This window comes from Muscardinus avellanarius (genome assembly GCF_963383645.1).
Source record: "Muscardinus avellanarius genome assembly, chromosome: 6".
NCBI lineage: Eukaryota > Metazoa > Chordata > Mammalia > Rodentia > Gliridae > Muscardinus > Muscardinus avellanarius.
The window spans coordinates 16,380,572-16,396,052 of NC_137791.1; the positions used below are offsets into that span (position 1 = coordinate 16,380,572).

At 39.8% G+C, this 15,481-nt stretch overlaps 1 protein-coding gene across 2 annotated transcripts in view; it reads left to right on the plus strand.

Annotated features, from left to right (window-relative positions):
* GAB1 (GRB2 associated binding protein 1) overlaps positions 1–14,756 on the plus strand; it is a gene marked incomplete at both ends in the record, with an annotated part of 130,265 nt that extends 115,509 nt beyond the window's left edge. Inside the window, 5 exons of one of the 2 annotated variants that reach the window (XM_080697882.1) lie at positions 1,910–1,999; positions 4,063–4,156; positions 5,340–5,463; positions 12,488–12,610; positions 14,598–14,756. In XM_080697882.1, the coding sequence (XP_080554008.1) occupies positions 1,910–1,999; positions 4,063–4,156; positions 5,340–5,463; positions 12,488–12,610; positions 14,598–14,756 (590 nt within the window). The remainder of the gene's footprint in view (positions 1–1,909; positions 2,000–4,062; positions 4,157–5,339; positions 5,464–12,487; positions 12,611–14,597) is intronic. The other variant, XM_080697883.1, reaches the window with a different exon arrangement.
* Between the last annotated feature and the right edge of the window lie 725 nt (positions 14,757–15,481).

Genomic DNA, 15,481 nt, shown 5'->3' on the forward strand with positions numbered 1-15,481 from the left:
AAAAAAAAAGTTCATTCAATCTTCAGTTCTGCAAAAAAATTTAAATAAATAAAAGTGTAAAATCTTTCTTTGTTTTGTTATGGGAGAACAGGGCTGGATAGCTTGAGGGGTCTAGGGAATATACCTTGTTCCAAATTTGAGTATATACCCATCAAACTAGGCTCACCTCATTCATTCATTTTGATGGTATTGGAGATTGAACCCAAGGGCATTCTACTTCTGAGCTACACCCCCAACCCTATTTTATTTTGAAACAGGTCTTTGATACATTGCTGAAGTGAACCTCTAACCTGTGATCCTCCTATTTCAGCCACTCAAGTTCTGGTATTATAGGCATGTTTCACCACACCTGGCTGGCCAGTCTCATTTCTGAATAAACTCAATGTATTAATTACCTAACTTTGCAAATTGGTTAAATATATATATATATATATATATTTTTTTTTTTTGGGTGGTACTGGGTTCCTGGAAACCCTTCTACCTCCAGGCTACACTCCCAGACCTGTTTTTTTATACTTTTTTTCTTTATTTGGAAAAGCCAGCACGGCTGGCTTCGAACCTGTGCGATCCTCCTGTCTCCGCCTCCCAAGCACGGGGATTACAAGCGTGCGCCACCACCCCTGGCTAATTAGATAATTTTTATTTTTATAACCTAGAGAATCACATTTTAAGAAACTTTCATCTCAGTAGGTAAGAAGCTAGAATTCAGCCTTTGACCAGGAAATTCTAATTCTGCCATCTCATTATCAAAGTTGAGATGTTACTTCAACTTTGTAAAGTCTCATAAAAAAAGGAAATGTGGTGCCTTTGGGAGTGTGGTAGCTTAAATTACTGATTGCAGTGATTTTGCTTCTCTGGCATCCCAGCTTCTAATGGCCAAAGGTCTGAGGCCAACAGCTGGGTGTCAACTGTGTACTTCTCAGGCCTTCAGCAGGACTTACAGGTGGCAGAGATGAGATGCTGGGAAAATGATGGCAAGCTGAATTTATGCTTCCAAGTACTTTAACGTGCAGGTTCAGCCGGGTATGGTGGCGCACACTTGTAATCCCAGCATTTGGGAGGCTGAGACAGGAGGATCGTGGTTCAGAGATAGCTTCAGCTACTTAGTGAGGCCCTTTGCAACTCAGTGAGACCTTGTTTCAAAATAAAGAATCAAAAATAGTGCTGGGGGGTTAGCTCAGAGGTAGAATGCCTCTGGGTTCTATCCTCAGTACTGCAAAAAAAATTTTAATTAATTAATTGCAGCTCAACTATCAGATTCAGAATCTATCTAATTCTTGGGAGTTTGAAGTCACTGGGCAGTTACTGAGCATCCAGGGACACAAATCAACATTGGTCTAGGTTTGTGCCTGAGATCAGCAGATGCTGCAATAGCCACCCACTTTTTTAAAGGGCCAGGAAGTTGGAACAGCAGGTTTCCATCCTAAAACCCTCTATTCCAAATGAGAAAAAGTATTATTATAGGGAAGCAGGCCTACATAACTTCTCCTGAAACACCAAACTTGAAAGAAAAGATGTACGTAAGATTAGTTTGAGGGATTTCATCATTTTCTGTTTGATCCACTTCTCTAAGACATGTTAGAAGAAAAACTAACATGGTACATGCCTTTCTTCCCTTCCCTCCCTCAGTTAGAGATAACTAACCAGGCTGGTTGTCCCACTAACACCCTCTGTCTTCTGTGACCCTGTGTTTGTCATCGCCGCACGCAGCTGCCTCTTCACTGTGCTGAGCATGAGTGATGTGTATAGCAAGACTGGAATATTTCCCACCTTTTTTTTTTTTTTTGTCAATGCTTTTGAGATGTAACATTTCTGCAGGGGGCTCTGTTGCTTTTTTTTTTTTAAATAGAATCCATTTTCCAATTAAGAAATAACATTATATTAAGAGAGTCTTCTTTCTACCAATTAGGTCAGAGTCCTAAAATTTTAAGACCCAAACCCCATGGTTTAGAGCGAACTGATTCACAAACCATAGGTGACTTTGCTACAAGAAGAAAGGGTACGTACCGGATGTACCGGAGCACCGCATGCTACGTGGGGCACTGGGAGTTTATTATTTTGTAATATTTTTCTTAAAATGCAAAAAAAAAAAAAAGCCTTAAATACTACTGCTGTTGTAAATGAAGCTTCCCAGCATGTTATTTCAAAAGTGAATGCTTTGCACAAAAACCAATGAGTCTACTTGTCATGCCATTAACAGCAGCATGTTAACTGTCATATGTACGGTACTGTCTTGTCTTTTTTTATTATCCTGTTAACATTTTAGGGAGTGATGTGTTGTTTTCTTTAAGCTTGTGAAGTGCTTGTGAGTTCTAGTTGTTTCTTGTCTTTCTGTATGATACATGTGTTCTGAGACAGAACAGTCATTTCAGTGTATTAATTATGCCATTGCTTAGAAACCGGCAGATACATTGCCACTAGCCCTTGGGTACCAAAAAAAAGTGAAAACATTAAGAATTAAAGATCTTCAGTCAGTACAATATCATTACATGGTCTCTTTTCATATAGACAAGCAAAATTGCTTTAGCTTGAGTTCAGGAAATCCATTTAGTCTTTATTATATTTGAATTGACAGAAATACTTAGTTGTGAGCCTCTGGATTCATAATGTCTTTTGATTATGACTGCCTGTTTTGTAGTTAGTTGGTGACTGTAACCTAGTTGATTAAAATGACACCTATAGAGCCGGGCGTGGTGGCGCACGCTTGTAATCCCAGTGCTTGGGAGGCTGAGACAGGAGGATTGCACAGGTTCAAAGCCACCCTCAGCTACTTAGTGAGGTTCTCAGCAACTTAGTGAGACCCTGTTTCCAAATAAAGTATATAGGTCTGGGAATATAGCCCAAAGGTAGAAAGCCTCTGGTTTCCACCCCCAGTACCACAAATAAAAAAAAATAAAATAAAATGACACATATATGAACAAAGAATAAGGAAACCTAGAAAAACAAAAGCTTTTTTGATAGTTACCCAATGTGTTTAAACAGTCTTCCAAAGCCAAGCGTGGTGGCACATGCTTGCAATCCCAGGACTTGGGAGGCTGAAACAGGAGGATCGCAGGTTTGCGACCTGCCGCAGCTACTTAGCGAGGCCCTGTTTCTGAATTAAAAAATAAAATAGAGCTGGGGATGAAGTTCAGAGGTAGAATCCCCTGGGTTCAACTCCCGGCCTCCCCAAAGAAGTCTTCCAAAATATAACTAATATTAATAAATAGGATTGTTTAGTTTTTTGCTCACCCCATACCTTTCTGAAAATTATTTTAGTCTTGATTTTAAGGGCCAAGAGCTCTGTGTATTAATTGTCTATTGCAACAATGAAGCAAATAGTAAGGGCCTCTTGTAACTGAAGCTAATAAAATATTAGCATTACTCCATTTAATTTGGTAAAGGATTCACTGGTTAAATTAAGCTGAAAATTCGAGGCGATTATTTGAAGTAACTATGGCTTCTCTTAGAGCAGAGTTGGAGTCTGACAGTACAGCTTATTCCCTTGTTTTGTTTGTTTCCAAAGCTGAGTGTGAATTATTTTAAAAGATTTAATGCTTTTAGATTTAATGCTTTTGGTTTTAGGAAAGTTTTCTTTTTGGTTTTACAAGTTTAGTTTTAGTCTTTCCTATATATCATTTTACATTATGCATAGCTGTATACTACAATACTTGTATTGTAGAATAAGAGCCTTTTAAGATAGATGCTCAGATTGCCATGTTCAGGGTGAAATTAGTGAAACAATTAGTAGCGAAACAAAAGTACAAATCAGGTACCAAGAAGAGGGTCACAGCTGTCACTTGCTGTGTTCTCACTTAGTTTACGTTCACAAAATATTTCTTAAATTAAGAAGCACCGTGCTGCAATAGAGCCGTAAACACGGAGTCAGTAATGACAAACACTGAATGTAGCTTTTGCCACTGAGTATTTAGCTGCACGATTTTGGCCTTACCCTGCGTTATCTAGGAACCTCATTTCATGTGTGAAGCTAGCTGGTCTTAGATGTACTCTGGCTATCGAATCTAAATTGAGACAATCTGGTTTGTTTCCAAAATTCTGAAATCTCCTTTTCTCTCTTTTCAGCCAAGCCAGCACCTTTAGAAATAAAACCTTTGCCAGAATGGGAAGAATTGCAAGCCCCAGTGAGATCACCCATCACAAGGAGTTTTGCTCGAGAGTAAGTACTTTGTCTAAAATACATTTTTTAAATAATAGGGCTGGTCACCTAGAATTGCTCATTATCCAAAAAAAAATCTAGAACAACGCTTCTCAAAGTGTGATCTGGGGAGCCCCCCTTTGGAGGTCTATGAAGTGAAAACTATATTTACTAAAATGTTATGATGTTATTTGTCTTACTCATTTTCTCTGCAGAGTTTTCCAAATTATGTGAGTTTTCACAATATGTGATACCATGACAGCCAATAGAATCTATATTTGTGTACTCTTATACTTTAAAAACAGTTCTATTTTTAGCTGGGCGTGGAAGTGCATGCTTGTAATCCCGCGCTTGGGAGGCTGAGACAGGAGGACCGCATAGGTTCAAAGCCAGCCTCAGCTACTTAGTGAGGCTCTCAGCAACTTAGTGAGACCCTGTTTCCAAATAAAATATAAAATAGGTCTGGGAGTGTAGCCCAGAGGTAGAAGGCCCCTGGGTTCTACCTCCAGTACCACCAAAAAAAAAAAAAAAAAAAAAAGTTCTATTTTTATTTCTAATATGATACGTATCAGTAGAAAACTTCATACAAAGTACCACGAGGTTCTTATTTTTAAGCGTTTGAAAGGTTCAAAAGACCAAATTTCTCAGAACTATTGTCATTTCTAATGAAATATTATTTATTATAAATATTAAAATATTTAATTTTATTTCTAACAAAATACTTTTCATGTTAAAGAGTGTGAAAAGTTCACAAGACTCAAAATTTCTGAGAACTGTTGATCTGGGAAAAAGTATTTTCTTATGGGGCTCACTTAACTGAGATTTAGTTACATGTGTATAAGGAAGTGAGAATAGCTTACGAGGTTAAAAGCTTGTGTGGAACATCTGTTTATGTTATATGTAGACAGGTAATTTTTTTAAAAAATAGGAATTCATAAATCTTTTTATAAGAAAGTTTTCTGCATTACCCACAAATTACTAGGAAGAGTTGTTTTTTATATGTACTTATCATCTGATGTCCAGAATCTCCCTTTATAATACAGCTATAAGTATTGTGTGTTTGAATGTGTATAAGTAGTGCTATAAGTGTGTATGATAAAAAATTATAAAGATTTCAGACAGAATGCACACAGCCACTCACTTTCATTTTGAGGGGCAACTTCGGGAATTTTCGGCTAATGTATATGGTAATTTCTGTAATCAGCTCTTCCAGGTTTCCCATGTCCCCCCGGCCGGATTCTGTGCATAGCACCACATCAAGCAGCGACTCTCACGACAGTGAAGAGAATTACGTTCCCATGAACCCAAATCTGTCCAGTGAAGATCCCGTACGTAAAGTCTTCATCCTAACAACCCCCTTCCTGAGCAGCCCTTTGCAATCATTCAAGCTGTAATTTTTTTTTTTTTTTCCTGTCTGTAAACTTCACCCTTATGTCTGCCTTAAGGAAAAATATCCTTAAGGAAAAACAATCAAAAGCAACTTTTGGAATGTATTTTATTTTATTTTATTTTATTTTATTTTATGGTGGTACTGGGATTCCTGGAAGTCCTTTTACCTCTGGGCTACACTCCCAGACCTATTTTATTATATTTTTATTTGGAAACAGGGTCTCCTAAGCCAGCACACGCAGCTGGCTTCGAACCTGTGCGATCCTCCTGTCTCTGCCTCCCAAGCGCTGGGATTACCAGCATGCGCCACCATGCCCAGCTTGGAATGTGTTTTAAACATAGTATCATAGCCGGGCGTGGTGGCACAAAACTAAGCCATTTTTCCCAAAGTTTTAAAAATGTGCTTGATTATCCATACTCTTTAAGAAAAAATACCGGAAACATTTTATTATACTTACTTATTTTTGTTTTGCAGTACTGAGGATTGAACCCCGGGTCATTCTACCTCCAAGCTACATCCCCAGTCCTATTTTTTATTCTTTATTTTGAAACAGGATCTCACAATGTTTCTGAGGGCCTAAGTAGCGGAGGCTGGCCAAGAACCTACGCAGTCCTCCTGTCTCACCTCCCAAGTACTGGGATTACAAGTGTGCGCCACCACTGCTGGCTCTGGGAACATATACTGCAGTTCTCCAGACTCAGGTCATAGCTCTATTAGAGTGAGAAGATCTTATGCAGAAGGTCTTTGATAATCTTTCAGTAATCTACCCTTGGGCTTAATTAAAGAGTAAAGACCTGTTATAGACATAATTGGTTTCAAGTTGGCTACATTACCAGAAGGTATAAGAACTTTCTAAGAATAGCAACCTTCTGTGTCCCAGGAATCCAGAAACTTCAACTTTTAAATGTTTAAGAATAAAGATCAAGAGTAATTTTTAAAACTATTTTGCTTTTGCTTTCTTTACATCAGATGTAATATTTATTCTGTTATTTGATCTTATTCAATAAAAGTGTCAGTTACTTTGAGAAACAGAAACTAGGTTAACAGCGACTTGAGAAAGTCTCTTTTTCATGTAAAAGTCCAGCATCCATCTGCGCTCCGGGCAGGCGGCTCTGCTGTAGACTGTGCTGGGATTCAGGCCTCTTCTACCTCTGCATGGCTCTCGTGTGGATTGAACCAGGGGGTGCTCGGGCCAGCAGGCCCACAGGCCAGGCTGCTGGGTGGTGCAGAGAGAAAAGCAAAGGCTTCAACCCACCTGCTCCCTAAAGAAGGTTCCTGGAAACTGCCATACCAGAGTAGTATACAGCTTGTATAGTACTTGAACTGGAATTTTGGCAGTATACCGGTTCCAGTTCTGCCAATAACCGGAACTCAGCCTGTGTGGCCACATTCAGACACCAAATGCCTGGGAAAATATAGCCTGCATTCAGAGGGACATTGGGCTCACCTGGAGTCTCATTCATGGGAGAGGGGAGAGCAGGCAGTGGGGACAACCAGGCAATATCTGCCAGGATAACCAAGTACCTAATGTCAAAATTTTGAGTGAATATTATCTTGGTGATACTGTTTTCTTTAAAACAATCCTATTTAAAGTATAGACTATAAAGCCCAATTTTATCAATGAACTCTTTTTGTGTTCGTGTGTGTGTGTGTGTGTGTGTGTGTGTGTGTTACTAGAGGTTGAACCCAGGGCAGTTCTGTCTATGAACTACACCCCCAGCCCATTTTATTTTTTATTTGGGTCTTACTAAGTTGCTGAGGGTCTTTGCTAAGTTACTGCATGTGGGCCTTGAATCTGCGGTCCTCCTGTCTCAGCCTCCCAAGGACTGGGATTACAGGTGTGTGCCACTATACCCAGCTCTTATGAATGAATTTCTCATTCTACATTGAAAGACATGATTTGCTGCTCATACTGCTTAACTTTAAAAATTGTCAGTTATAAAGTATTCAAAAATGAATAATATATTTTTTCAGTACTGAAGATTGAATCCAGGGGCATGTTACCTCTGAGCTACATCCCCAGCCTGATTTTATTCTTTATTTTGAAACACGGTCTCACTAAGCTGCAGAGGGCCTCACTAAGTAGTGGGGCTGGTTGCAAACCCAAATCCTCCTGACACTCAGCCTTGTAAGTACTAAAATTACAAGCGTGCGCCACCACGCCCGGCATACTTTTAAGTATTTAGGCTAGCATTGAATTTGACTACAAGTAATTATATCAATAATGATTTTACTGATGCCTCAAGGAAGAGCAGTTTTTACTGACTTCAGCTTTTGTATTCAGTATTTTTCAAATTGAGTGGTCCTATTATTTTGATTAACTTAACTTCATTTCCTCATTAGAGTAAATAGACCCAAGAGGCTAAGTAAATCCGAAATACTACATTAGAGTAGATATTGTCCTCAATTTTGTTCTTTAGGCAGTTGAATGAATTCTTTCTAATTACAAAATTAATTAGAAGCCAGGCATGGTAGTGCACACTTGTAATCCCAGTACTGGGGAGGCTGAGACAGGAGGACTGAAGGTTCACGGCAAGTCTCAGCAACTTAGGCCATCTGCAACGTAGACCTTGTTTCCAAATAAAGTAATAAAATAGACCTGGTAGCATAGCTCAAATAGAATGCCCCTGGGTTTCATCCCTAGTACCACAAAATAAAAAAATAGTATTTTATGAGATATTAAAGAATCTGGTATTTTGCCCCCAAATAATAAATAACCATAAAATCTTGGAAAGGCCGCGTAACAGGGAAGTTTGAAGTATGAGTTGTCATGGATAAGTGTTAGCTGAAGGGAAAAAAAGAGCAGAAATCAAAGGAAGTAAAAGTACATTTTTTATACCTTATGACCTTAAGCCAGAAAGGTACATTTATTTACCAGAAAGGTACATTTATTTACCAGCATTTACCAGTAGATAAATACCATTCCAAATAGTCACTGTCTGTCGAATTTCTGAAATACTTAGTCCTAGGTGTTAGAATGAGCACAAACGGCCCACCAGGCACTGTCAGTGTCAGCTGTCCTTCACACACTGCCACCTGCAAGGACTCAGTCGTCTTAGGAAGTTGAAACGGGAAGGAAGTTTATGCATACAGTATATGTAAAATAAAGACTAAATTCTATAAATTGACATTTCCGGGCACATTTTCTCGATTAATGATCATGAGGTGGTAGGCATTAGTGAAACTACTGGCGATGCTGTCCATTCGTTGACATAGAGATCAAAACTCCATGCATTCAAAGCCTGGCACAGTACAAGCCTGTAATCCCAGTACTTGGGTAGCTGAGATGGGAAGATCATAGGTTCAAGGCTACCTTCAGCAACTTAGGAAGACCCTATTTCAAAATAAAAAATAAAAGCCGGAGAGACAGGAGGATCGCGTAGGTTCGAAGCCAGCCACGCATGCTGGCATAGGAGACCCTGTTTCTAAATAAAAATGTTAAAATAGGTCTGGGAGTGTAGCCCGGAGGTAGAAGGGCTTCCAGGAACCCCAGTACCACCAAAATAAATAAATAAATAAATAAATAAATAAATAAATAAATAAATAAAGGCTCACGCTTGTAATCCCCATGCTTAGGAGGTGGAGACAGGATCGCGCAGGTTCGAAGCCAGCTGTGCTGGCTTAAAAGACCCTGTTTCCAAATAAAAAAAAATTAAAATAGGTCTGGGAGTGTAGCCTGGAGGTAGAAGGGCTTCCAGAAACCCCAGTACCACCAAAAAATAAAAAATAAAAATAAAAAAATAAAAAGGACTAGGAATGCAGCTCAGACATAGAATGTCACTGGATTCACTCCCCATTACTGGAATGGGGAGGGGGGAAATCACAATCGAAACCCATAACTTGAGACCTAGAATTTAAGCAATGCCACACACTTACTTAGGACATAAATATTGTTATAGAATAACAAAAATATCCTAAGTGATTTTACATATGTTTAAAGAGTTTTAGAAGATCCTCACACTGCTTTTTATTATTTAATTCATAGAACACTTACAATAACTCTTAAAATCCTGGAGTCTCTCTACAAAAACTATCTGGGGAGCACAAGGGTTGAAAGACTGGAACACAGAGATGGAGATTAGATCAAACCAATAGATAAGTTTCAACAATACCTAACAGTTTCCAGTTCTAGTAGTAACTGGGTATAAATTTTAACTAGCAGTTAGAGGAAGTCTCTTTAGAAACAATTCCTTAGGGTTAAGTGTTGCAGGCCACATGGTTTTATGCATTTCTTTTATAGCGTTACGATGTTGTGAACGCATTTCCCTGGAAACTCGAGCTGAGTTGTTCCAGTGTCGCCTTTGAACACAAACTGTGACCTAACTCACCGCTGACTTTTTATGAAAGTGAAATACGGCATCATTCAGAGAAAAAATATTTTTGTTAAATTCACTTTCTTCATGGATTAGTAAAATGGGGAGGGGGTCATCTTTATTACTTGAGCTTGGCCCAAACTTTCTCTTCTTTTGTATCCGATGTGTTATATTTGCAGTGCTTGATGTTCCCCCAGCATCCCATTCACCTCTACACTGTTTACTGCACACACACTGCAGACGTGGCTACGTGAGATCCAGGCCATGTCATGGGGCTCCCTACACAGGGGCTGGGGGGCCCCGGCGTGCCTCTGTGACTCCCCAGAGAAAGCAGCACCTCTTCCTATCTCAGTAAAACGCCCTGCTGCCACAGGGAGGAATAAACTCAGTATTTTTCTAGCAGATATCCTTTCCCTAAAATCCAGCTTTTTCTGTTTTTTTTTTTTTTAAGGCAGAAAGCGCAATATAAAAGAATCCACAGAACCAAGCAGATTTACACAGTTTTCAAACTGACTTGTTCATTATAAGAGCTAAAATCATAAAGTCGGCCATATCATTTTAGTTTTCTTCAAAAGTATGAGGTGATATCTGAACATTGATATCCACACGGCTAAGGGCACAGGACAGAGGTCCCTCGTGGGCACGCAGTCTTGCCAGTGAGAAGTCAGTGACATTTCTAGACACACAGTAACATGTGGAGACTTGTGTTGTGGCACATTCAGAAGACTGTCATAGTTAAGGTGGGCATGGTGGCACACACCTGTAACATTTACTTGAGAAGCTGGACTGGAGAATCACCAGTTCAAGGCCACCCTCAGCAACTTAGTGAGACCCTGTTTCAAAAAAAATAAAATAATTGCCAGGCTTGGTGGTACATGCTTGTAATCTCAGTACTTGGGAAGCTGAGACTGGAGGATCACAGGTTCGAGGACATCCTAAGCAAGTAGTGAGACCCTCATCAAGCTAGTGAGATCCTGTTTCAAAATAAAAAGAGTGTAAAGTCGGGTGTGGTGGCACACGCTTGTAATCCCAGCATTTGGGAGGCTGAGACCTGAGGATCACGGTTCGCGGACAGCCTCAGCTGCTTAGTGAGGCCCTCCGCAACTCAGTGAGACCCTGCTTCAAAATAAAGAATAAAAAAATTGGGCAGGGTGTGTAGCTCGGAGGTCAAATGCCTCTGGGTTCCATCCCCAGACCCACATTAAAAAAAAATAAAAATAAAAAATAAAACAGTGTAGCTCAGAAGTAAAATGCCCCTGGGTTCAATCCCCAGTACCATTAGCTAATTAATTAACCACTTAATTAAATAAAATAGGGCTGGGAGTATAACTTGAAAGTGGAATGCTCCTGGATTCATTTCCTAGTGCCAAAAAAAGAACAAAAGAGAACTGTCATAATTAGAGCAGAAAGTGAATGTTCATGCCAGGCTTTCTTTTTATTTAGCATTGATCTTAAATTTCCTACTAACCTATTTTTTCATTTTTGTTGTTGTTGTTGTTGTTATCTATTTCTGTCATCTGTCTTTCTATTTTCTTTATCATAGAGAGTGATTTAGGCCGGGCGTGGTGGCGCACCCTTGTCATCCCAGCATTTGGGAGGCCGAGACAGGAGGATCACGGTTCATGGCCAGCCTCAGCTACTTAGTGAGGCCCTTCGCAACTTAATGAAACCCTGTTCAAAATAAAGAATGAAAAATGGGCTGGGGTGTAGCTGGGAGGTAGAATGCCCCTGGGTTTCATCCCCAGTACTGAAAAAGAGAGAGAGAGAGAGAGAGAGAGAGAGAGAGAGGGGAAGGAAGGAAAATTAAGTGGTAAAAATTCTAGATAATTACAAAAAGAACTTTCCCAATGGAGTCCTTATCCATACCTTTCAGTTAATATACTTACTCAAAACTAATTGTGTGTGTTTGTGTGTGTGTGTGTGTGTGTGTGTGTGTGTGTGTGAGAAAGCCATTACATAAAATGTGGAAAGTTTCTTCAAAATTTAATTTGAAAGCAAAGAGTAGAAGGATCCTATAAAAATACAATTGACTATAGATGAAATTTTTATTAAAATGTAATTAAAGGCTGGACGTGGTGGCGCACACTTGTAATCCCCATGCTTGGGAGGCTGAGACAGGAGGATCGCACAGGTTCGAAGCCAGCCTCAGCTACTTAGTGAGGCTCTCACCAACTTAGTGAGACCCTGTTTTCAAATAAAGTATAAAATAGGTCTGGGAGTATAGCCCCTGGATTCCACTCCCAGTACCACCAAAAAAAAAAAAAAAAAGTAATTGAGCACAGATAAAACTTTAATAATATTCAGGTTGAATTTCCACAGCCAACTGTGTTTTGATGTCTTAGTTTAGCCAAATTTAATCGTGCTCTAAATTTTAAATCGTTCTTAAATATTAATCACTTTCTTTCAGTCCTAAAAGTCTAATTTTCTAAGCAGACATATCTTCAAGCTGTGTTCTTTTGAAAATAAGCACAGGATGGGTGGTTTGGGGGATTTGCAGGGATGCACACCTGTAGTCCCAGCTACTCATGTGAGTAGCTAAGGCAGGAGAGATTGCGCCCAGGAATTTGAGACCCTGACTCAAAACCAAAACAGAATTGTAATATGTCTCGTGATTGTCTGACGGCTGGCTTTGTTGTGTTTTGCTTTCAGAACCTTTTTGGCAGTAATAGCCTCGATGGAGGAAGCAGTCCTATGATCAAGCCTAAAGGAGACAAGCAAGTCGAATACCTAGATCTCGACTTAGACTCTGGGAAGTCCACTCCCCCGCGCAAGGTATGGGAACCTTGTCCAGCTGGTGCCTCCAGCTTCCAACTCACAAAAAATGCCACCTGTGGGAAACTTCTCTTCTTTTCAGCTTAAATTTAGCAAAGTCTACTATTTAATGCTGTTTGTTAAAACGATGAAGACTACTAATGTAACTTTTTCCTTTCTGCTGGTGCGGAGGTCACCCAAGTTCTAGTTCTTCGGAGGTCTTCAGTGACATGATTACCAAACAAATTCCAAAGCTAACCAGTGTCTTCCATCCCTTTAAAATTTTAGCTCACGTTATGTGAATTTTTGCCAAAAATTGTTTTTTCTATCTTTTTGTTAGATCCATGGATGACATAGTATTGTTATTGTTATAGAAATAATATTTATTTACACTTTCTTTCCTGTTTACCAACTTCTTTATCATTTTTTTCTTCTATCTCAGACATTCTTTCTATTATAACCTTTTTTACCCAGAAATACAGCCTTTGGCAGTTTCTTGAGTAGAGGCCTATTGGTAGCCAAATTTTTTTTTTTTTTTTTTTTTTTTTTTTGGTGGTACTGAGGAAGGAACTCGTTTGCATTCCACCTCTGAGCTACACCCCCAGCCCTATTTTTTGTTCTTTATTTTGAAACAGGGTCTCAGTAAGTTGCAGAGGGCCTCACTAAGTAGCTGAGGCTGGCTGCAAACCGAGGTCCTCCTGTCTCAGCCTCCCAAGTACTGGGTTTACAAGCGTGCACCACCATACTTGGCTGGTGGCCAGTTCTTTAACTTAAATATCTGTATGTTGCCTTTCCTTAGAAAATGATTTTTGTTCTGTTTGCAGTTCTTATCTTGAATAAAAAATAGGGCTGGAGGTGTATCTTGGAGGTAGAATGCCCCTGGGTTCCATCCCCAGACCCGCAAAAAGAAGAAGAAAAAAGTCAGGCTTAAGCTCAAGGGAGAATCCTATTAGGATAAACCAAGTATTTGTTCTTCTTGTTTTCTATGAATTTCATTTCTGATGGGAATATTAGTTTTAATTCTGTATGATTACTTTATATTTATTTATTTTATTTATTTATTTTTTTTTTTTTGCGGGTCTGGGTATGGAACCCAGGGGCATTTGACCTCCGAGCTACAGCCCCAGCCCTATTTTTTATTCTTTATTTTGAAACTGGGTCTCACTGAGTTACAGAGGGCCTCACTAAGTAGCTGAGGCTGTCTGCGAACTGCAATCCTCTGGTCTCAGCCTCCCGAATGCTGAGATTACAAGCATGCGCCACCACGCCCGGCCTATATGATTACTTTAAATTCAGGAGGAAAGTGCATAGTTGAACAAAGGCAAGATTGTTAAAGTGAGGTTGTTAGCAGAGCATGGTGGCACAGACCTGCAATCCCAGTACTTGGGAGGCTGAGCCGGGAGGATCACAGGTTTGAGGACAACCTTAGCAGGTAGTGAGACTCTCAACAACCTAACAAGACCCTGTTTCAAAAATAAAAATAGGCTGGGCGTGGTGGCGCACGCTTGTAATCCCCGTGCTTGGGAGGCTGAGACAGGAGGATCGCGCAGGTTTGAAGCCAGCCTCAGCTACTTAGTGAGGCTCTCAGCAACTTAGTGAGACCCTGTTTCCAAATAAAATATATATTTAAAAAATGGGTCTGGGAGTATAGCCCAGAGGTAGAAAGCCTCCGGGTTCCACCCCCAGTGCCACCAAAAAATAAATAAAATTAATAATAATAATAATAATAATAATACAATAAGGCTGGGGATATAACTCAGAGGTAGAACGCCCTTGGGTTCAATATTCCGAGTACCACCAAGAAAAAAAAAATGAGGTCATTAGTAGTTTTTGTGGGTTTTTTTTTCTTGTGAGGGTCATTAGTGAATTTTTTTTCCCTCCTTGAAATAGAATTTCAAGATTATTCACAATGCTTATGTGTCTATGTTTTAAGACCAAATTCACTCTGTTTCAATTAGAAGCACCCTTTAATGTGTGGCACCTTTTGGTTTTCTTATTTGCATTTTAGCAAAAGAGCAGCGTCTCAGGCAGCAGCGTGGCTGATGAGAGGGTGGACTACGTCGTGGTTGACCAGCAGAAGACGCTGGCTCTGAAGAGCACCCGGGAAGCCTGGACAGATGGGAGGCAGTCCACAGAATCCGAAACGCCCACCAAGAACGTGAAGTGAAGACACCACGTTGCCCTTCCTGAACAAAAGAGCCCGGGATTGCGAAGCCAAATCCTGTCTGAAGATGGCTTGACTCTCCTGCCCTCGGTAGGGCCTCGGCGAGCAAAGCCGAAGTCAGAGGACCTTTCAGAGAGTATCCAGCAATTTGGACTGTACATGGTGCTTTGTGGTATCCAAACAGTTCGTAACATGTAAATAAAGTGGGAAGACAGTATTGTTTAGTGCCCAGAGAACCATTTGTCTCATAGTTAACACACTTGTAGTATTACTGTATTTATGCACTTTTTCATTTAAAACATTGTTTGGGTATCCCCAATGTTCTCTAACAGAAATCCTTTGAGAGTTCTTGGTTTTTTGCACACTACTCAATATAACAGTACTAAGTGAACTAAGCTACTTTTAGGCCTGGACATTGCTGTTTAAACTATAGTCTAACAACATTAAAAAAAAAATGAGTAGACTTCACCAGTTAAAATTTTACCGGAAAGTTCAGGTGGCCAGAAGCTTAAACTACAGTGTATAGTTGGACTCATCCAGAATGCCGAAGAGGACCTTATAGACTGCTGTCAGGACCTAGCTCTGTTCTCTACTTCATGTACATTCGGTGTCTAATGGCAGACCTTTTGTTATGTTTTATAAATTAACAGTGTTTCGGGTTCATTGAGTGAGTAAAGATTCTGCTGGTGGGTTCTTGCACCGTTGAAAGACAGTATAACTTAAGACTC